Source organism: Muntiacus reevesi, chromosome 3 (assembly GCF_963930625.1).
Source record: "Muntiacus reevesi chromosome 3, mMunRee1.1, whole genome shotgun sequence".
Classification (NCBI taxonomy): Eukaryota; Metazoa; Chordata; class Mammalia; order Artiodactyla; family Cervidae; genus Muntiacus; species Muntiacus reevesi.
Window position 1 is genome coordinate 111664728 of NC_089251.1, and position 21454 is coordinate 111686181.

At 56.3% G+C, this 21454-nt stretch overlaps 1 protein-coding gene across 1 annotated transcript in view; it reads right to left on the reverse strand.

The window, feature by feature from the left end:
• Positions 1–2023: 2023 nt before the first annotated feature.
• The window catches only part of SLC9A1 (solute carrier family 9 member A1), a 50851-nt gene continuing 31420 nt past the window's right edge, over positions 2024–21454 (reverse strand). The window contains exons 2-12 of the mRNA XM_065930163.1: positions 15247–15707; positions 11682–11932; positions 10536–10753; positions 9208–9410; positions 7468–7557; positions 6922–6992; positions 6626–6799; positions 6291–6405; positions 6021–6122; positions 4499–4571; positions 2024–3866 (exon numbers count right to left, since the gene is read on the reverse strand). Of these exons, the coding sequence (XP_065786235.1) occupies positions 3520–3866; positions 4499–4571; positions 6021–6122; positions 6291–6405; positions 6626–6799; positions 6922–6992; positions 7468–7557; positions 9208–9410; positions 10536–10753; positions 11682–11932; positions 15247–15707 (2105 nt within the window). The 3' untranslated portion in view covers positions 2024–3519. The remainder of the gene's footprint in view (positions 3867–4498; positions 4572–6020; positions 6123–6290; positions 6406–6625; positions 6800–6921; positions 6993–7467; positions 7558–9207; positions 9411–10535; positions 10754–11681; positions 11933–15246; positions 15708–21454) is intronic.

The following is a 21454-nucleotide window of genomic DNA, read 5'->3' on the forward strand; positions in this document are numbered from 1 at the left end:
CAGAGACACACACAAACACACACACAGGCACACAGATACACACAGCCATAGATACACACAGACAGACACACACACAGATACACACAGAGAGACACACACAAACACACACACAGAGACACACAGAGAGACACACACAAACACACACAGAGACACACACAAACACACACACAGGCACACAGATACACACATAGATACACACAGACATAGATACACACACATACACACACACACACACAGACATAGATACACACAGACACACACAGAGACACACAGACACACAGAGACACACACAAACACACACACAGGCACACAGATACACACAGCCATAGATACACACAGACACATAGACACACACACACAGAGGCACACAGATACACACAGACACACACACAGAGACACACACAAACACACACACAGGCACACAGATACACACAGACATAGATACACACAGCCATAGATACACACAGACAGACACACACAAACACACACACACAGACACACACAGACATAGATACACACAGACACACACACACAGAGACACACAGACACACACAAACACACACACAGGCACACAGATACACACAGCCATAGATACACACAGACAGACACACACACAGACACACACAGAGAGACACACACAAACACACACACAGAGACACACAGAGAGACACACACAAACACACACACAGAGACACACACAAACACACACACAGGCACACAGATACACACAGACATAGATATACACATAGATACACACACATACACACACACACACACAGACATAGATACAGACACACACACACAGAGACACACAGACACACACACACACAGAGACACACACAAACACACACACAGGCACACAGATACACACAGCCATAGATACACACAGACATAGATACACACAGAGACACACACACAGACATACACAGAGAGACACACACACACACACAGACACACAGGCACATAGATACACACAGACACACACACAGATAAAGACACATGGAGACACACACAGAGACATGGAGAGAGACACACAGACACAGACACACAGGCACATAAATAAATACACACACACACACAGATACACAGACACACAGACACACAGACACAGACACATAGGTACACAGACACACACATACACATAGATACACACACAGACACACAGATGCACAGAGACACACAGACACATAGATACACACACAGACAGACACACACACACATAGATACACACACACACAGATGCACAGAGACACACAGACACATAGATACACACAGACACACACACACAGACACAGACGCACAGGCACATAAATACACACACACACACACAGACACAGACACACAGGCACATAAATAAATACACACACACACACAGATACACAGACACACAGACACACAGACACAGACACATAGGTACACAGACACACACATACACATAGATACACACACAGACACACAGATGCACAGAGACACACAGACACATAGATACACACACAGACAGACACACACACACATAGATACACACACACACAGATGCACAGAGACACACAGACACATAGATACACACAGACACACACACACAGACACAGACGCACAGGCACATAAATACACACACACACACACAGACACAGAGACACACAGACACAGAGACATACACACACACAGATACAGACACATAGGTACACAGACACACACAAAGACACACATACACATAGATACACACACAGACACACACACACACATAGATACACACAGACACACACACGCACAGAGACACACACGCACGGCTTTCCTGGCGGGACTGATGAGCGCTGCTCTCCTTCAGAAGGAGCCTGAGGGCTGGGCGCCTCCTGCTCTGCTCACACCCGTGTCCCGCGTGCGGGTCCACAGGAATCAGCACACCAGCGCCCGACATGGACTGTTCTCGGTGCCGGCCACCGAGCCAAGCCCTTCAGGTGCCTGGGCCGCCTTCCTCCCCCCAAGTCCCTGGTGCCCAGGAAGCAGCCCTCAACTCTATCAAAAACTCACACGGATTTATTAGAATATGAAAAAGATTCGGTTTCTTCTGTACAGGCGGCGGAGCGGCAGCAGCTGTGGTGGCTTTGAACGTGGTTGTCAACGTCACCCTGCACGGTGACTCCTGCCCAAAACAGCACTTACATGGAGAGGAGGGGAAGATGAGCGCCCACTGCCCAGCCCACTGGGGAGGGGATGCTCTGACTATTGCACGATCCTGGGGAGGAGTACCCTAGAGAGAAGGACAGAGACCACTAGGCCTGGGCCTGGCCCATGGCGGCCATGGGAGTAGGAGTGTATTTCTGTGAGCAAAGGCCTCTGGGGGCCCAGGACTCCGCTCACCCACCAGCCCTGGCCGGGGGGAGATGCTCAGGGGACACCCCCGCCCCCCGAGGACAGGGCGCCACAGCAAGCCGATGCAGTGCTTACAAGAGAGGTTCCAGGGGCCAACGGGGGCGGGCAGGGGAGGAGAGAAAGAACAGACCAGCAGGAGCTGAGGGCCAGGCCCAAGAGAAAGAAGGTCCCAAGAGGCCCAGCATCTATGAGTTAGAGAAAGTCATGATTGGGGTGTTCGTGTGTGTGTGTGCGTGTGTTGGAGGCAGGGTGGTGAGGTCATTTCTGAAATCAGAGTCCTGTGGACAGACAGAGGACTGATTTGGGGAAGAGTGTTGGGCAGACAGGCACGTATGCGGATGAGTGATGCTCTGGAGTAGGATGGTGGGAGTTCTGTTCAGGCAGGGGTTTTCAAAAATGTTTTAAAAACAGGAATGCCCTCTGTGCAAATAGAATCGTACATGGAAGTGTGAACAAACAAAACAGATACAAAGGCAGCACTCTCCGGAGCTCCGATCAGCAGCCCCTAAAGGGCCCAGTGGTCCCCGCTGGAGCCCAGTTTGGAGAAGCTGAGACCCAGCTCCAGACAGAGCTCAGAGGTGCCCTCAGCCTGCAGCTCTGAGTAACGACAGGTCAGGTGAGGTGGCCAGTGCGAGAGCCGCCAGGAGGACGGCCTGGCTACGGGTCCCCAACCCCTCCCCAAATCCACGGGCCCCTGACCCCTCCCCAAGTCCACAGGTCTCTAGTCTCTTCCCTGTTAATGGAGGCCCCGGCTCCTTCCCTTCCCAGGAGGGACCAAGGCTGAGCCAGAGGCTCTTTGGTTAGAAACTAAGATTGATTTGAATGAGCAGGAATGGGAGGGGCCCCGTGGAGGTCTAGGGGACTCTGAGGCCCTGGTCCACGTAGGGAGAGAGCTTGGCTCGGGAAGGGGCAGGTCCGCCTCCGATGGATGGATCAGGAAGGCAGTTCTGGCGGGAGGGAGGACGCTTCCCGGGAGGAGGGGGGAAGCCGTGCTGCGGTGGGGGCTGTGGGCCCAGCTGCCATGCGGTGGGGGAGGGCCGGGGCCAGTCCAGGTCGGGAAGGACGAGGGGAACCCCCCGCCACGCCAGCAGCCCCGGCTCTGGTGGGAGAGTCCGTGGTGGGAGGGCATCGCCCGCTGGCCCCCCAGTGCTACTGGCCCTTGGGGATGAAAGGCTCTCCCTCCCCAGGCTCGGGGTGGGGGCCTGGGTCACTGAGGCAGCGCTGTATCCTCTGAGAGCTGGGGCTGTCGCTAGGCGCCGGGGTGAAGACGTCGTCGGTGCCCGGGGACGAGGGCTCCTTGGTCCGCATCGTGAGGCCCTCGTCGGGGTCCTCGTCGTCCTCCTCCTCCTCGGCCAGCCTCCCCGGATCCCGGCTCAGCCCCAGGACCTTGCCCTTCAGCTCCTCGTTCACCAGGTCCACGGACTCGGGCGACTGCGGGGAGGCCGGGTCGATGGTGATCACAGGCAAGTCGGCCTTGGGCTCATAGGCCAGTGGGTCTGCGAACCAAGAGCAAGGTGCAAGCTGGCTTCCGCCCCCGAGCCTTCCCAGTGCGTGGCCCACCTCTGCCCGCAAAAAGCCTGCCTGTGAGTGCGGTGATCCTGGTATGCTTCAAATCACTCTACACGGGCCTTTTATGAGCCCTGTCACCTGGCCAATAGTTCCTCCTCCCCTCGGACTGCACTCTCCCAGGTAGGACTGTGCTCCCCTGCTCAGCTCTGGGGCTCCCATAGGAGTCCCTGCTCGGACGAAGAGTTCAGACTCCCTCCCGAGTCACCCGTCCTGGAAGGCCTGCCCTTGGTCCCGGACATGTCGGAAAGCCCAACAGTGCAGCCCCCGCCGGCCTCCCCAGCGGGCACCCGGCTCCTCAGCATGAGCCTCCCCATGGAGCACTCTGTCCCTGGGGAGGACAGCAGGGCCACTCTTCTGGGGGGCCACCCCTCTAGTGAACCCCCAACTCCACCTGATATAGGAGGAGTTCACGGCTTGGGAGGAAGGCAGGGCCGGAGAAGCCCGTCCTCTCTGCAGACTCTCTGAGTCCCGGGCCCTGTTGGAGCCTCATCTTCAGGAGACAGTGGCCCCGTGCCCAGCCTCGAGGCCCGTCGCCAGGGCCCCCTGCGCCCTGCCTTACCTGAGCCGATGCGGGCCCGCGACATGGTGGGCGAGTCCAGCTTGTGGGCTGGCACCGTCAAGTAGTTGTTGATCTGACAGAGGAAGAGCAGACGGGGGTGGGGGTGGGAGGTGAGCAGAGGCGGCCCCTTTGGACGGCGCCCCGGGCCATGGCCGCACACCCTCCTTTGTGTGCCCGGAGCGCCCGCTCCCTCTCCATCCACGCCCGTGGCGAGCCTGGGCCAGTGCTGGGTCCTGAGGGCTTGGCCCAGCCTCTTGTCGGGCTCTGGGGTGACCTTGAACACCCCCACACTGTCCCCCCTCTCCCATGGGGACACCAACCCAGCCTCTAGCTCCAGCCCTCATCTGCCCCTGAGGACAGGCCCACGGAGTCAACTCGGGATGTCACCCAGGCCCTGGACAACCCCCGGGATTCCCAGTGGAACACGCTCGGACTGAACTCAGCTTATCTTCCTTCCACACGGCTCCTGCCTCAGTGTCCCCTCAGCCACCCCACCCGCCTACCCCAATCAAAGGCCCGACGTGACCCCTGCCTCCTTTCCCCTTCCCTGGGTCCCACCTCAAACTGGTCACCAAGTCTCGCCACTTGACCTCCTCAATGTCCCTTGAATCTGCCTGCTCCTCCCTTCCCCCCGCCACACCACGAGTCCACCCACACCCCTTCCCATGTGCTTCCCTTCTGAGAACCCTGCATGACTCCTCCATGCTTTGGAAGGAAGCCCAAACCTTTAACGCCCATTGACAAGCTTCCTTGAAAGCTGAGCCCCCTCAGCCTGTGGTCAGGAACTTATGCATGGTTTCTTTCCTTCTGCCTGGCCCTGCCCCAGCCCACACTCCTTCCTCTGTGGCTCTCAGTCCTAAGCGCGCTCTGACCACTTCCTTGTTCGAGGCGCTCAGAGCCCCTTGCACTTCCGGTTCTGCCCGGGGCCACTGCGTGCGGGTCACTGCGTGCGAAGCTCCGCAAGGGAGGGACTGGGCTAATTCACCATCCGATTCACGGAGGCAATTCTGCTGCTTGGCTCTTAGGGAGAGCTCCACCAATACTTTCCTGAACGAGTGAATGAAGGCATGTGTGTCTTACTTCCTGATTCTGAGCCTTAGTTTTCCTTTCCTCTGAGCCTTAGTTTTCTCACTAGAAAATGAGAGGCTAGAGGAGGTGGATAGACTGCTAGATCTGATACCCGAGGACATAGTGGGGAAGGGGGGCCTCTTTGCTGCTCTGAGTGGAGAAGAGGTGGAGAAGGCAGCTTTCTGGAACCTTCCCTGGGCCCCAGCCTTTGAAACACGTGGGGTTTGTGTGTGTGTTCAGTTGCTAAGTTGTGTCTGACTCTTTGCAACCCCACGGACAGGGGAGCCTGGAGGGCTACAGTCCATGGAATTTTCCAGGCAAGAACACTGGAGGAGGCTAAAACACCAGATGGGAGTGGCTCTGTCTCCCAGAGGGCTGGGTGGTGGTGGTGCAGGCAGAGGAAGAGCCCAGGTTCCCAGAGAAAGGCGGGAGCTGGCTCCAGCTCCGGACACACCTTCTGCTCCAGTTGCCGGGCCTTCTGTCTCCGGAGCAGCATCTGGTTCCAGGCCTCCTCGTAGGGGTCGGCCACCAGCGTGTGTCTGTTGTAGGACCGCAGCTGTGGGAGGAACAGCTGTCAGGCAGGCCCGGCCAGGCCCTGGAAGCTGGGCCCGGAGGGGTTGGGGTGGCTCCGGGCATGTGGAGCGGAGGAAGATGGGGTGGGGTTGGGGAGGGGGGTGCTCCTCTGCAGTAAGTGAAGTGGGCTGGGCGGGGAGCAGCCCCTCACCCGCTGCCTGGTCTTCTGCAAGTTGTTCCTCAGGATTTTGCGGATCTCTTCTTCCTTGTCCTTGGACAATGCTGGCAGGATGCGCTCGGCTGGCAGGGACTTGGGGTGGATGTTCCTGGGATAACGGGGCACAGATTAGAAAATTCCTGGGACTCTGGGGGCTGGGCCAGGGCCAGAAGGGTCCCCTGGGGATGAACTGGTTGGGTGCGCCAAGCTTTGGGTCCTCAATGTGGCCTGCCCGCCTGGTGAAATGACCCAGGGGCCCGCTCCAGGTGGGTGTTGAGGGGTCGGCGTGTGGCTTGCAGAAGCAGCCGGGGTTGGCCACTAGCACTCACTGCATGGAGACGGTGGAGACGGCCGACGGGATCTTGCCCATGCCCCCACTTTCCACCAGCTCGATGGCCTGCTTCATCTCCATCTTGTGGTAGAAAGCGATGAGCTGGGGCTCCTTGGAGCGCTCGCCAGCTATCAGACACTTCTTCACGTACTTCTTATTAAAGCGGTTGAGCCTGGTGGGAGGCGGGAGGAGATGGGTGAAGCCGGCTCCTGCGATGGGACGATGCCCAGGCCCCAGGGGGGAGACCCTTACCTGCCCCTCCCCGCCCTCCTGCCCACCAGGCCTGCCACCTACTTGTCTTTCCAGTGGTGGTGGCCGTAGTGGCCACAGATGTCCTCGATGCCTGTCAGAAGGTGGTCCAGGAACTGAAACGTGCCCAGGGCCAGGTCAAGCCTCACTATTCGGCTCCTCCCGGACCAAGACTCCTGAATGGGCCCCCCACCTTCCACCCAAGCGCTGCTCTGCTCAGCCCAGCCCTGTAGTTCCAGAAGCAGCCAGAAGGTGGCACCCACACCCCACTCATCCTGAACCCCTGAGGACCCCTCCAGCCTCCTGCCACTGGGGCCCGGCTGAACCCTCTTCTCTGAACCCACTTGTGCCCAGCCCCTGGGACAGGTTCCTGCAGAGGCAGAGACGGCATGACGCCCCCACCTCAGGTTCCTGGCTGCTCACACCGCCCCTCCCTATGGGGCGACCTGGTGACCTCAGGAGGCGGAAGGACCACCCCGGCACTGGATGAGGGAGGAGGGGCTGACTGAGGTCATGGATGCAAGGCCTAGCTGACCTCCGGCTCCCTAAGCCTCCTCCTGCAACACAGGGCCCAGGCCCAGCTTCCGGTACCTGCGTGTGGATCTCCTCGTTAATAGATCGCTTCGTTTCTTGCTTTTTCTTCACAGCCAGGAGGTCTACCAGGGGCCGAATGGTCATGCCCTGGGGGGCGGGTGGGTGTCAGGCACTCCAGTTCTGCCACCCTGGCGGGGAGGCCACAGAGGTCCCCCACCCTAAGGTCCCTGAGACTGGGATGCCCTTGGCTCTGACGTCCCCAATCTCCCAACATCCAAGCTGCACTTATATTAAGCCCACTTCTTCCTGAAGACATGGCCAGGGGTTTCACATCCAGCCAAGGGACTCACACACAGGTCATCTAGCCCGGGCCAGAGTTCAAGCGTGAGCTCCACCACAAACGTGTTCTGTCACCCCAGGAAAGTCAGGCCTGCCTAACTGGGAGGATCACGTCTGCTCTGGCCCCCTTGCAGGTTTGTGACCCAGAAGGACCTAGTAAGAACAGCAGTAGCTAATCTAACTGCACACTTGTCTAGTGCCAGGGCTAGTGTTTTTTTTTACTAGAATTAGCATTCCAATACCTACAATGACCCTAGGAGGCAAGCCCCTTCCTTGACCCCACTGTACAGATGAGCAGACTGAGACTGAGGGAGGATGAGTAACTCCCTAAGGTCTCACAGAAGTAGTGAAGCTGGATTCAAACTCAGGCAGGGAGGTCCCTACCTCAATGCTGCATTCATTAAAAACTGACTTAGTAAACCATCGGCATATATAACTGCAAAATCAAGGTGATAAAATGCTTTTGAAGATGGAAGCAGGGCAAGATGACCAAAGAGGCAGCCTGTTCTTTTAAAAGACAGAAGGCAAGTCCAGCCCCAGGAAGTTTGCTCTATACTGTTTTCTCCGGAGAAGGTAATGATGCTTCCCATTGAGGGGTTGTCCAGGGTTACTATTCAGGAAAGATGGAGGGGGTGGTAGAGAAACACCTAGAGCAAACACACAGGTGAAGTGTTTCTCACTTGCCCAAAGTCACGGGTCAGATAACGAGAAATTATTTACATCATCTCAGGCTGGGCTCCCTCAGGGACTCAAGGGGTGGGTGAGGTTCTCGGCTAAGCCTGGGTTGTTCAAATGCATAGAAATCATGGCCAGTAGCTGGAAGGATTCTTCAGGATCATCTGGTCCAGTCCCTTCACTTCACAGATGGGGATCTGAGAGCCAGAGATGGGAGGAGAATCTTTCCAGGGTCACACTGATAGCAGCAGAGCTCAGGAGAGCTCTGGCTAATGACCTCCTACTGCGCAGCTCAGGGACCTTTTTGCCTTTCCAGTCCCCGTGGTGTGCTACTGTCCCCATTTGATTGATGGAGAAGCTGAGACCCTAAGATATTAAACCGCTTCCCTAACTCTGGGAGTTGGTGATGGACAGGGAGGCCTGGCGTGCTGCGGTTCATGGGGTTGCAGAGTCGGACACGACTGAGCAGCTGAACTGAACTAAATCCCTACCGTGAGCTTCATGGCCCTGCTGAGCGGACCCGGCCCTGTTGATGCTACCTGGGCTCCTAAGCTGGGCAGCACCACTCCACAAGGACGCGTGATCCAACCCCCCCTTTACAACTGAGCTCAGTGAGGCCCACAAGGGTGCAGAGGCTTGTCCGGGGCTGCCCGAGGTACTGGGGGAGCTGGAACTACAACCCAGGCTCCCCGCCGCCCCCTCCCATCCCCGCTCGGTCATGTGCTTCCTCTCTCCTGGCAGAGTCAGGGTCCCCGGGTAGGGCTGCTCCACCCTGTCCGGCACCTGCACAAAGACGGTGAAAAAGATGACGGTGATGATGGCCGTGAGGAACAGGTCACACATAGGGAAGTGCTTCTTGTCCAGGAGGTAGCCCAGGGAGAAGGCGATGGCCCCTCGCAGGCCCCCGTAGGCAATGATGAACTGGTCCTTGGGGGTCAACTTCACGATGCGGAACTTGTTGATAAACCAGGTCAGGCCCAGCACGCCTGCCAGGGAGGGGAAGCGAGGGGTCAGACTGTCCCAGCCCCTCATGGCTTCTGCAGCTGGGAGATTTCTCTGTCTGGAGGAAGCCTCCACTGGTAAACCCACCCAGCTCACTCATATCTCAGGTCCCTCAGTTCAAGGTGCTCTAATCCTTCCATCCAAGAGTTGGGTGGATCTTTAAGGGGGTCCCTCAACCTGGGTATACTTTAGGGACATTACAGAGGCCTCCAGGGGCTGGAGGGCAGGAGGGTATCAGGAGAAGAGACGAGACAAGACTGGCTACAAGTTGATACCTATTAAATATGATAGGTACACAGGGCCTACTTTTCTGTGTTTGAAATTTTCTGTAATAAAAAATTGTTTAAAAATGCTAGGGTTTCCCTGGTGGTCCAGTGGTTAAGACTTCATGCTTGCACTGCAGAGAATACGAGTTCAATTCTTGGTTGAGGAACTAAGATCGCATGTGCAGCATGGCCAGGAAAAAAAAAATTGCAGAGGGAGGTTGGAGTCCAATCTCAACCCCATAGCCCCAGAATCTCCAGAGGATGAGGCCCAGGATGAAAGGGTTTTTAAGATAGCGCAAGTTAAGTGCCACGCCCTGACCTAACCTCAGAGAGGAGGTGAGATCCATGGGTGGAAGCCACATGGTCACTGAGGTAATGTGTATCTGGAAGGTCTTCACCTTCCAGATTGCCCAAGGGCCTGAGGCCTGGTGCCCAGGGGTGGCCTGGTGCACCCTGGGGCTGGCAGCAGCGGTTGGGAGGCGCTGCAGAAGACTCCGCAAGTGCCAAAGTCACATGTGGGAAGAGGCGGTGCAAAGACCACAGGCCTGAACACAGATCTGGCTCTGGGGGCCTCAGTCACGTCCTCAAATACCGAGTGGCTCAGAGTCCCAGGGCTGCTGAGGCCTCTTCCACCCGCACACCTTGGCTGTCTCCCCTCCGGGAGCGCAGCCCTCGGTCCTCTCCAGAGCCCAGCAGGGCCTCGGCGCTGCGGGGAGCGGAGTGGGGAAGCCCCCTGTCCCGAGGAGGGTCGGGAGCAGCCCGGAGCCAAGCCCGCCACCTCCGCACACAGCGTGCACCCAGCTGCCACGCGCACACACACCCCTCCCTGGGCCCACGGCTCACCCAGCACTCGGGCGATGAGGCAGAAGAGCAGGGTGCTGATGACAAACGTCCAGTTCCAGTGGTGGGAGCCAGCCACGGTGGAGACACCCAGGAAGATGAAGATGAGGGTTTCGCTGACGCTGCTCCACATTTTGAGGAAATACTTGATGGTCGTGTGGGACTTGTGGGAGATGTTGGCCTCCACGTAGGGGCGCATCACCACGCCCGAGGCAATGAGTCTGGGGGTCAGGGGAGGAAAGAGTGGGGAGCGAGGTTCAGAGTCGAGCCGCACCCTCCCAGGGAGCCTGCAGCGCCAGGGAGGCGGGCAGGGGCCGGGTGCCTGAGCTCCTCTCATGGGTCAGACGCCCCTGCCGGCTTCCAACCCCTGTTCTCAATCCTCTCAGCCAACCCCGCAGATGCGGGCATATTCTGGCATTTTCCAGATGAGAGATCTGATCCATGCAGAAATAAAGTCACCTGCCCACGGTCACACTGCTAGGGAGTAGCAGAGCTAAGACACGAACATAAAAAGTTCTGCCCGGCTCCTAAGCCTGGGCCTTCTCCCCGAGGCCACACGGCCTCTCCAGCTCACAGGGGTCAGGTCTCTGGCCACAGGTTTATCCTCCAACGTGTGGTGTCCCCTTAACACCTGGGGGTCCCCACAGGGAGCTGTCTTCCGAGCGGCAGCCCAAGCCCTTCCCAGCCTGGCGCCCACACTCGGGCTCCACTCCCGCTGGTCCAGCCTCCTCATTGTCAGCCCCCATCCCCGTCCCCCAATCCAGCCTTGGCACTTCCAGTGACCTACCCTAGTGGGAGCACCTTGACACAGCTTCCCCCCCATCCCATCAACCCCGACTACAAGACGCAGCTGGGGTTTCAGGACCCCACAGCAATGGAAGCCCCTCGCCCCCTCGCTAGAGCTGCTGAGAGGGGCAGTGGGCCCTAGTGCCTGCATCCGGCGACTGCCAAGGGGCTTCCTTTGTAACGAAAGAACAGAACAGCTGGGCTGAGACTTTCCAGAAACTTAAACTCCATGCTTCCAGGCAGCCCCGAGACCTGAAGCTTGGATCCGGGGGACTGGGCCCTGGGGAGCTCTCTTTGACCCTCCAAGCCCGGGGGATCTGAGTTGGCAGCCCCCTCCCCCACCCACGCCATGCCCAAACTCACGCCATGATGCCCGACAGGTGGAAGAGCTCGGCCGACAGGTAGGCCATGTAGCTGTAGAGGAAGACGAAGAGCGGCTCGATGACGCGGATGTGGGAGGTGAAGCGGGAGGTGAAGGCTGCGATGACCCCGTAGACCACGCCCACGAACACCCCGCCCAGGGACACCACAAAGAAGCTCAGGAAGCCGAGGATGATGTCCACGATGCCCACACGGTCGTAGTTGGCAAACTCCTCAAAGAGGTGATACAGGACCTGCGAAGGGTGTGCAGGCTGGTCGGCAGGAGTGTGGGCACCCTTCCCCAGGGCTCCCGGGGCTCACCCAGGGTGGGGCCCTGCCCCGTGGCTCCTGGGGTTCACCCAGGGTGATTCTGTCCCCTCTGTTGACCGCAACCAAGAGGTGGCAGAGGGGTCTGGGGGCCAGAGGGTCTTTGGGCCTGCAGCGGGCTGTGCAGAAAAAGAGCCCAGCTCTGCAGCCAAACCACCTGGGTTGAAATTCTGACTCTGCTGCTCCCCAACTATACACATGGAGCAAATGACTCAATCTCCCTGTGCTTCAGTTTTCCTGTCCAGAAAATGGGGACAATAGTACCGACCTCACAGGGCTACTGTGAGATTCAATTAGTTAATGAAGGCAAGTTGCCTATCACAGCATTAGCTGCTATTCACCAAGCTCATCATGCATGTCCCTGCCTGGATTTTGGTCTTTCCTTTAGCACAAAGCTGGGAAAATTCAGATAATGAACTACAATAGGACTTCTTAACTTCTGAAGCTTTCTAAAAATATACTCCGTCAGCCCATACTCTACTTGGATTGTCTGGAAGTGGGACCCTGAAATCTCTGTTCAACAAGGCCCCCAGAGGGTTGCAATGAACCACCAAGTTCAGGCACTCTGGACCCAGAGGCTCTCCACGGCTTCCCCACCTCTGGGCTGGGGAAATAAACAGTCATTGTAACACCACCATCAGGCTTTAAGTGGCACTTCATACACTGTAAAGCCCTTTGATTATGGTCATCCTGTTTGCCACACAACAGCCTCATGAGGTAGGCAGGCTAACGATGCTTGTTCCCTTGCTAAACTAAGGCTCGGAGTGGTGAAGTGACATGCCAGAGGGTCCCCCCAATCCCTGCCCGGGAGCAACAGAACTGGGCCCAGAGCTTGGTCCCTGCCAGCAGTGGATGGGCCTCCCAGGGGATCCAGCTCTGAGGTTCTATCAACCTCCTCTTCGGTGCTGGCTGCCTGGCCTGCTCCTAGACAGCTCTGCCCGGAAACCAGTTGGGGAGTGTCCAGGCTGAAGGAGTGCAGAGGGAGTGGGGAAGAAGACCTCGGGGTCCCCGAGACAGACCCTCCAAAGCCCCCAGTACCTTGGCCACATGTGGAAGCAGGGCATCTTTGCTCCAGGGCCAAGGCCTGAGGCCACACAGCTTGGGGCAGCCTTCAGCCCTACCGTCTGGGTAATGGGGCATTCACACCCATGCCCAGAGCTCTAGAAAGGGCCCAACTTGGGCCAGTCAGGGAGGGGAGATGCCAAGCACTGGCCGGTCCCCCATGTGCCTGGACACAGCCGTCTGGGAGACGGGGCAGGGCTCTGGCAGTGCGCTATCAGCCCTGGGCTACCTAAACCTACTCCTGGCCTGAGGAAATGCTCAGGTCCCTAAAGTGCGCTGCCTGGGCCAACGGGGCAGGTACAGAGGGCAAGGTCCTCATTTCTGGCCTGGCATCGTCACTGGGACTACAGAGGCAGAGTAGCATAGTGCTAAGCATCTGGACTCTGGACTCAGGACTGTGCAGATCTGACCCCAGTTACATCATTTATCAGCTACTATGATCTTGGATGAGTTCCTTAATCTCCCAGTGTCTCAGTTCCCTCACCTGAAAAACTGGGGAAAATCACCGTGCTAACCTCATGGAGTCTGTGCAGATTAGATGAGACAACACATGATCAGACAGGAAGCCCGCAGTGAACACCAGCAACGACTGCCACCACTGCCCCTGTCTCGGGGAGGCATGGCCACGGGCCCACGGTGGCCAGAATGGGGCATCCACTCTTGCAGCCACGCCCCACTGTTCCCCAAGAGTGCCAACCTGAACCCCAACATACACCTACATCCTCTGGGGCAGGCTTCATCTCTGGCACCCACTGCTTTTGCAGATACGAGCAAGTGTGACTCCCATCAGAGCCCCGGGAGGACGGCAGGCCAGGACAACGGTCCCTGCTCCAGATGGGGAAACAGACCGGCGTGGCAGCCATGGGCAAGGGCGGGTGCCCGAGGAAACAGGACAGATGAGCCAGTCCGTGGCTCCCCCGGCTTCGCAAGGAGCTGACGGGGGCGCCAGGGGAAGAAGAGGGAGAGGAAGCTGAGGCTGCCGGCAGGCAACCACCGCTGTCGGTAGCTTCTTTGAGGTGCGGCTTCCTGAGCGACTGGGAGTGAGGTGGGAGTGCGTGTGCAAGCGTGCACAGGGAGTGCACATGGGTCTGTGAGTTTTCCTGTGTGGGCAGCTGCTCTCTGAGGGCTCCAGCCAGGAGGGGGATGTAGGTGTTTGCACAACACGAGTGTGCACATACACGTATCTGCTTCCTGAGGAAGCCGGCTGGGAGGAAGGGTATGTGCAAACATACACAGCCTTGCCACGTGCAGACCCTGCTGTGGGGGTGTCTGTCCTCACTAGACCTGGGAGGAACGCACTAACTACTCTGCCACATCCCAGCTGTCAAAGGTGAAGCCCAGAGAGGTACAGTCACATGCCTAAGGTCACACAGTAGGCAAGTGGCCAACCCAGACTGACCCACTTTACGTGCCACCTTCTGGAGATTTTAGAGACAAGGTTCCTTTCCATGAATGTTGCCCCCAAACTCTGCACAAATTAAACTCTAACTTAAGGCATGTATGTGTGTGTGTGTGTGTGTGTGTGTGTGTGTGTGTGCATGCATGCGTGCTCAGTCATGTCCAACTCTTTGGCTGTAGCCTACTAGGCTTCTCTGTCCATGGGATTTCCTAAGCAAGAATACTGGTGTGGGTTCCTCCTCCAGGGGATCTTCCCAACCCAGGGGTCGAACCTACATCACCTGCATTGGCAAGTGGATTCTCTACCACTGAGCCACCTGGGAAGCCCTAGCTTAAGACACAGCTACCATGAAAGCTAAAATGCCCCTCAGAGACTAACTGGTCTAAAAAGGGTAAACTGAGGTACAAAGAGGATAAGTCATTTAACCAAGATCACATCACAGTGCATCAGGGACAGAGCATACGACCTGGTCAGGCCAAGAGCTCAGGCCCTGCGGTCAGACAGACCTGGCTTCCAATTTCAGTTCTATCTGTTCTGAGTTATTTAACCTCTTTAAGCTTGACTCCTCCTCTGCAAAGTGAGACTAAGAGGCACCTCTTAACGTAGTCAGGAGGATAACTGAGATAATCCCTGCTGGTGCCTAGCATGATGGCCACACATAGCAGGCAGGACTGGACACTGGCTGTCTTACTGTCATGAGCTGGGGGATGTGGGATTCACTCTGCACCTGGACTTGGGCCTGGGTCTTGCGTGCCCCGGGGCATGGTCCCTGCCTCTCACCACAGTGACGGCGTCGTTGAGCAGGGACTCCCCGAACACAAGGATGTGGAGCAGCTCGTTGATGTGAATCTCCTCGAAGACGGCCAGCACGGCCACGGGGTCCACGGCTGAGATGATGCTGCCGAACAGCAGGTTCTCCAGGAGGCCGATGTTGTTGATCTGCTCGCCGCCCACCAGGCACACGGCGTACATGAGGCCGCCTAGGAAGAAGGCGTTCCACAGCGTGCCCACCACGGCGAAGATCAGGATGGTGCCCAGGTTCTCCGTGAACTGCCGCAGCGGCAGGAAGTAGCCGGCATCCAGGATGATGGGCGGCAGCAGGAAGAGGAAGAAGACTTCCGACTGCAGGATGGGGGGCGTCTCGCCCACGCCCTTGATTAGACCCCCCACCAGCAGCCCCACCACAATCAGCAGGCAGCTCTCTGGGACGATGCTCGAGATGGTGGGGATCACGTGGAAACCTGCAGAGGGTGAGATAACGGAAGGCCGTGGGCTTGAGGGGAGCCAGGAGAACAGAAGGCTAGGGCTGGGGCTGAAGGCTAGAGGTATGAAGAGGGGCTCAGGCTTGGTCTCAGGGGGCCGCTCTGTTAACTCTCTGAGCCTCAGCCTCCTTGCCTAGAGCTGATACTACCAGCCTCACAGGCTAACATAATGCAGTTATGGATTATATTTATACATAACTAAGTGATGTATAAACTACATGATGATGTTGTTGAAGTGCTTTTTTCAAAGGATATACAGATGCTCTCTGTCACTGTCATAAAGTAGGAGAAAGCAGCAGGTCTATATGCCTCCAGAAAGCAGAAATTATACACTGATTACTGAGGCTCCAAGTACTACCCAGTTCCCTGACTGCCCCATCTGCTCAGGTTAGGGTAGGGATCCTTCTCTGGTGCCTTCCCCTCTCACAACTTCAATCTGCAATCCTGAGGGCATCACTTAACACCTGAACCCAAGTCATCAGTCCAGGCACAAGTTCAGGGAGACGGATGTAAGCTCAAGACCAGGCCTAACAATCGAAGAATTCTGTCTAAGGAAAGACATCAAGTTCCCCATCACGGAGGCATTGAAGCAAAAGGCAGACAATGGTTGGTGAAATGACACAGGAGACAGGAAGGAGCACAGAGGAATCAAAGGCTATTGGCGCAGGAAGGAACCTGGGGATCACGCTGCCTGGGCCTGCAAACGTGCAGCACGCACGCAGCGACTTCCAATCCCAGCTTCACGTGCTTTCCTGCTGAGCCCAGAGAGACGCTCAGGAAGCCGGCAGCAATCAACAGGTTCTGCGCGTGAGACAAAACCTGTTTGCCATCCTGTTTCTCACCCAATTCTATCCACTTTAAAGAAGGGGCAACTGAGGCTCAGGGAGGGGAAGGGACTTACCCAAGGTCACACATCATCAGTAGTAGAACCAGGACAGAACCCAGGTCTGACCCGACCGGCTCCTATCAAACTCCCCCGTTCTTTAGATCAGCCCCTCCTTTCTCCCCATTAAGGTGAAAATGCCCCTCTGCCTGAGACCCACCAGCCGTCTCCCCAAGCCAGGTCCCGGCCAGCAACAGCGGCAGGCCACCCTCTGTAGCCAGCCCACTTGGTTCCAAACCCCGAGCTGGGAAGCGGCAAAAATCCCTTTCAGAGAGGGGCCCTCTCAATGCCAGCTCTGCCCCCAAGCTGCTCACGGGTTTGTTTTGGGTGGGGAGATTGGTGGAGAAGACCTGGGACAAAACCCCCAAGGTCCGCTTGGTAGGATGGTCTGCTTGCCACTTTGCTTGAGGTGGAAGCTCTTGGTCTCCTCCCCTCCTTAGCTTGTAAAGTCTCTGCAGGCAGATTCCATCTCTGTTTATAATTATGTCCCCAGGGTTGGGGATAGAGGAGGCGCTCAAGTATCTACAAGTATCTACTGAAATGCAAAGGGCTTGGCCAGGACCACGTGAATCGATAACATATCTGACCAGGCCTCCTCCCTCTTTATCCCTGAAGAAGCTTGGGAGGGAAGAGGAACATCCCTCCCCAGGCCCAGAGCCCTCCTGCTCTCAGATACTGATCTGGGTGGTGCTAGCCCCCGCTACAAGTCAGGACTCAGTACACCCTCCAGGCCCAGAGCCTGTCACAGTGCCAAGCACCTAGGAGATACAATCGAACCACGCTGGGAAAAAAAACACACCTCCATCCTAGTTCAGGAGACTTCAAAACAGACCTGACCAAAAGTCACTGCTTTTAGGATTTCCCTGGTGGTCCAGTGGTTAAGACTCTGCGCTTCCAGTGCCAGGGGGTGTGGGCTTAATCTCTGGTCAGTGAACTAAGATCTCACATGCCGTGTGGTAAGGCCAAAAAAGAAAGTCACCATTTTTGCTGAAAAGTCCACTCCTCTTAGCCTGCCACACCCGTCCGCCTTTGACTGTCTGTCAGTAACCCTCAGGGTTCACGTGTCTGGTACACTGCGAAGGGCTAAGTCAGGCTGAGTCCAAGTCTCCCTTGCTCTAAAGACTAAAGTCCAAACTTTCAGCATGCCCTTCCTCATGAGGTCTTGCTCATGTCTCATGGTCCCTGCTATCTTTTTTTTCCACCTCGCCATGCAGCTTGTAGGATCTTAGTTCCCTGACTAGGGATCGAACCCAGGCCCACACAGTGAAAGCACTGAGTCCTAACCACTAGACCACCAGGGAATTCCCCCCACTGCGTATTCTAACATTTAAACCTTGACAAACTCCTTGCAATTCACTCAAGTGAGCTACACCCTCTTTGGCCTGCAGAATTTTGCCTAGTCCAGTCTGCTTGTCCAGAACACTATTCCTCTACCCACACTGTATGTGGCTGACACCGTATCCTTCTGCCTGCCTCCTCTTCCAGGAAGCATTCCCTGACCACCCCTGCCTGCCTGGGCTAGAGCAGGAGTCCTCTGGTGTGTACCCCATCATAACCTTCGACCCACATTCATGACCCGGATTCCTCTTTCTCCCTGACACCTAATGAGGTAGACAATGCAGAAAGAAGCAGTGAAACAGGACAACGGCACCACGCCTGGGACCTGTATCTGCCTTGAGGGAAGACAGGACAGCATGGGGCTTGGGGGAGCCAAACCCAGCCAGCCAACCTCCTCAACTCCCCACCCCCACCCCTGAAACTGAGCAAGAAGAGCTGCCACAGGAGTAAGCAGAGTCTAAAGAGGCAGCCCAGGGTGAGTGGAGGACAGCAATCACCTCCACCTAGCTTGCTAGGCTTTGAAATTGCCTCATCACCTTCTGTACCATCCATCCAATCCACAGAGCTTTTCTACCTGCAGGAAGTGCCAGGCAATGCACCAGAGACAAGTAAGCCTCAGCCCATTGGGGGAGCAGAGGGATGGATGATTGTGTGTGTGTGTAACACTCCAAGAGCAATAACATGAAGAATACTCATTAGTCCTAAAGGTGCACCAGGAGCCAGGCACATGTTACCTCTTTAGTCCTCACAATACCAAGCCCTGTGGGATAGGTATTGTCCCCACTTTGCAGAAGAGAAAGTTGAGGTTTGGCAAGGTTCAGTAGCCTTCCCAGAGTGCAGGGGAGGAGCTCAACTCTAGCTCAGAGCACCTCACTTCTTTAAGTGAGTCGGTCCCCACAGTACCTGGGGCTGGTGCCCTGTCCCCGGAGCAGAAACCCCAGGTCTTCCTGTGTTGGTCCTGCCTCTCGGGGAGCAGAATCCTGGGCCCTGATGGGCAAGAGGAGGGGAGGGGAGGGGAGGAAAGTCTGGGATCCACCCTGGCTCCTGGCCTCCGGGTAGGCTGCATGTTACTGGAAAGCAGCTTCTGAGGGAGGGGTGGATTCTGTCATCAGGCAAACGGAAGGGGGCCTGACGGCCTGTTCTGACTTGTCCCTCTCCCAAGGCCCTGACTCCACCGGTTGTCCCCACCCTGCACCCCAGACACTGAGTGAAGTGAAAGGGGGACAGTTGGGTCTCTGGGCCCTTGACCAAGACCCAGCATTAAGGCAGGACCCAAAGATGCCACGAAATGAGGCAAAACTTCTGGGCCTGAACTTGTGACAGTGGTGATGTCACCAAGATGGAATCAGGGGTGGGGCAGAGGCCACCAGACTCAAACCCAAGCCATGAGAGCCGACACAGACCTTGGAAGCCACCTAGATCCTCCATCATATGGTTGGGGAAATGAGATGCAAAGAGGGGTGGTGACCTGTTAGGTCACGGCCGGTCCCACCATGAGGACCCGTGAAGCTCAAGTCCAGGGATCACTTGAGGCACACGGCCTCCTGCTGGAGCCCCCACACCTCCCAGAGCAAGGACGGGAGGAAAAGGTCTGGAATTCAACATCTCCCGGCCACGGGGTGAAACCGCTGACACAGTTTGGGGCTGGGCTACAGTCCATGGGGTCGCAAAGAATCAGACACGACTGAGCAACTTCACTTCCCTTTTTAGGCGGAGAGGCGGGGGCAGGGGAGTGGTATTTCTCACTCTGTCCGGCGTGGGTGGCAGCTGGGCAACTGGGGGCACACACATATACACACTCACTCTAGCTCTGACACACGCTCACTCTGCCCACTGTCTGACACACTCACTCTCTGACATACTCTCACACACAGACTCTGACCACACACTCATTCTCTTACATACCCATGCACACTATCATCACCTACATTCTCGCTGTCTCTGACACACACGCTCTAAAACATTCACACTCACCCCCCCTCTCTGTCTTACAGACACTCACACATACTCTTTCTATAACACACACAGGTAAACTGAATTTTACACAGGTAAAAATTACACAGGTAAAAAATCAACCACAGACTGATGGCTGGCTCTTGGTCCCCGGCAGCCTCTCTGGGCTTCACTGCGAGAATGTTTTATTTACATCCCAGACCATCCCCACCTGCTGAAACTGAGCGCCATGCAGCAGGCAGGCAAGACCGTCCCACGTCACCCTTGGTTGCCAGGGTGAAGGGATATCCCAACCCCACTGGCCGCATCTCTCCCCTGGCCTGGCAGTCAGAGGGGCATGCCAGGAAGCAGGGCCTCCCGGGCCCCCAAGAGCTGGGTCAGCAGGGACCCAGGGGCATGCGAGGGGCTCTGCCGCCCTAGTTCCTGGCCTGAGGACTGCTCTGGGGCTGCAACTCGGCCAGGTCCCAAGGGATTCCTGGTTGCACAATGATTCCATGTCTTTAACTCCCTCTTCAACTGCCCCAGCAACCAGTCTCCACTACAGTAATGAAAGGTGATCCCTCCCAAGGAGAGCCTCGTGCTAGACAACTTACAGCAGCTTGCTCTGCTATGTCTAACTCACCTGCACCTCACCAGGCTCTGGGCCGTCACAGTCACCATCTCCCCATTTTAGAGAGGAGGAAACTGAGGCACAGAAAGGTGAAGCAACTTGCTCAAAGTATAGTGGCTGGCAACCGATTCAAAATCCAGGCAGTCTGGCGCCACTCTGGGTTCTCAGCCACTTGCCACATTATCCCTGGTTTTATTCTTATTTTGTTTCTAAGGGGCGCAACACAACCCAGGACTGAAGAGCCCCAAAGTAGTTCCCAGGGACCAGAGATGGCATTTCTTTCCATGAGCTCTTCTCCAGGGAAGTCTCACCGCTGCTGTTTTTCCGCTCAAGGAAAGACCTTGGGGAAACCTTCCATTTTTTAAGGCTGCCCCCTCAGTTCCCCAGTTAACTCAGCTGGAAGGGGGTCAGTCTTCTAAACTCCTAGGGCAGGATGAGAATCAGAGGGGCTCCGACTCTTCTTGAGTCAGATTTCTTCTCAGTGTTGATTCTTCCCACCAAGTCAGCTCTGAGGTCCAGATGCAGCCGATGCCTCAGCAGGCTTGCAGCCAGACCAGCAGAGACAAAGGTGTGCGGCACTCGCCACTCTGCCCTGTGTTATAAGCCAGATGTAGTCACTGACTAGTTTGGTGACTTTGGGCAAGTTACGTCTCCTACCCTCAGTTTCCCCATTTGTGTAAAAACCTATTTCAGAAGGTTTCTGGAGCCCAAGAGGACCTAATAAGGGTAAAGAAAGGCAAACACTGCTGACCCTCAATGTTGGCAAAAAGTGGTTCTATTGTTATTATAATCTTCAAAATCAGGTTTAAACCAGGTTTAACGTGAATCACTCTATGTTATCATGACCTGTTGGTGTGCACTTGTCCATCATTTAGGATGGACAGCACTTTAAGCTCTGCAATGGTGGGAACTTTTTAAGAGTCATCTAGGTCTCCAGCTGTC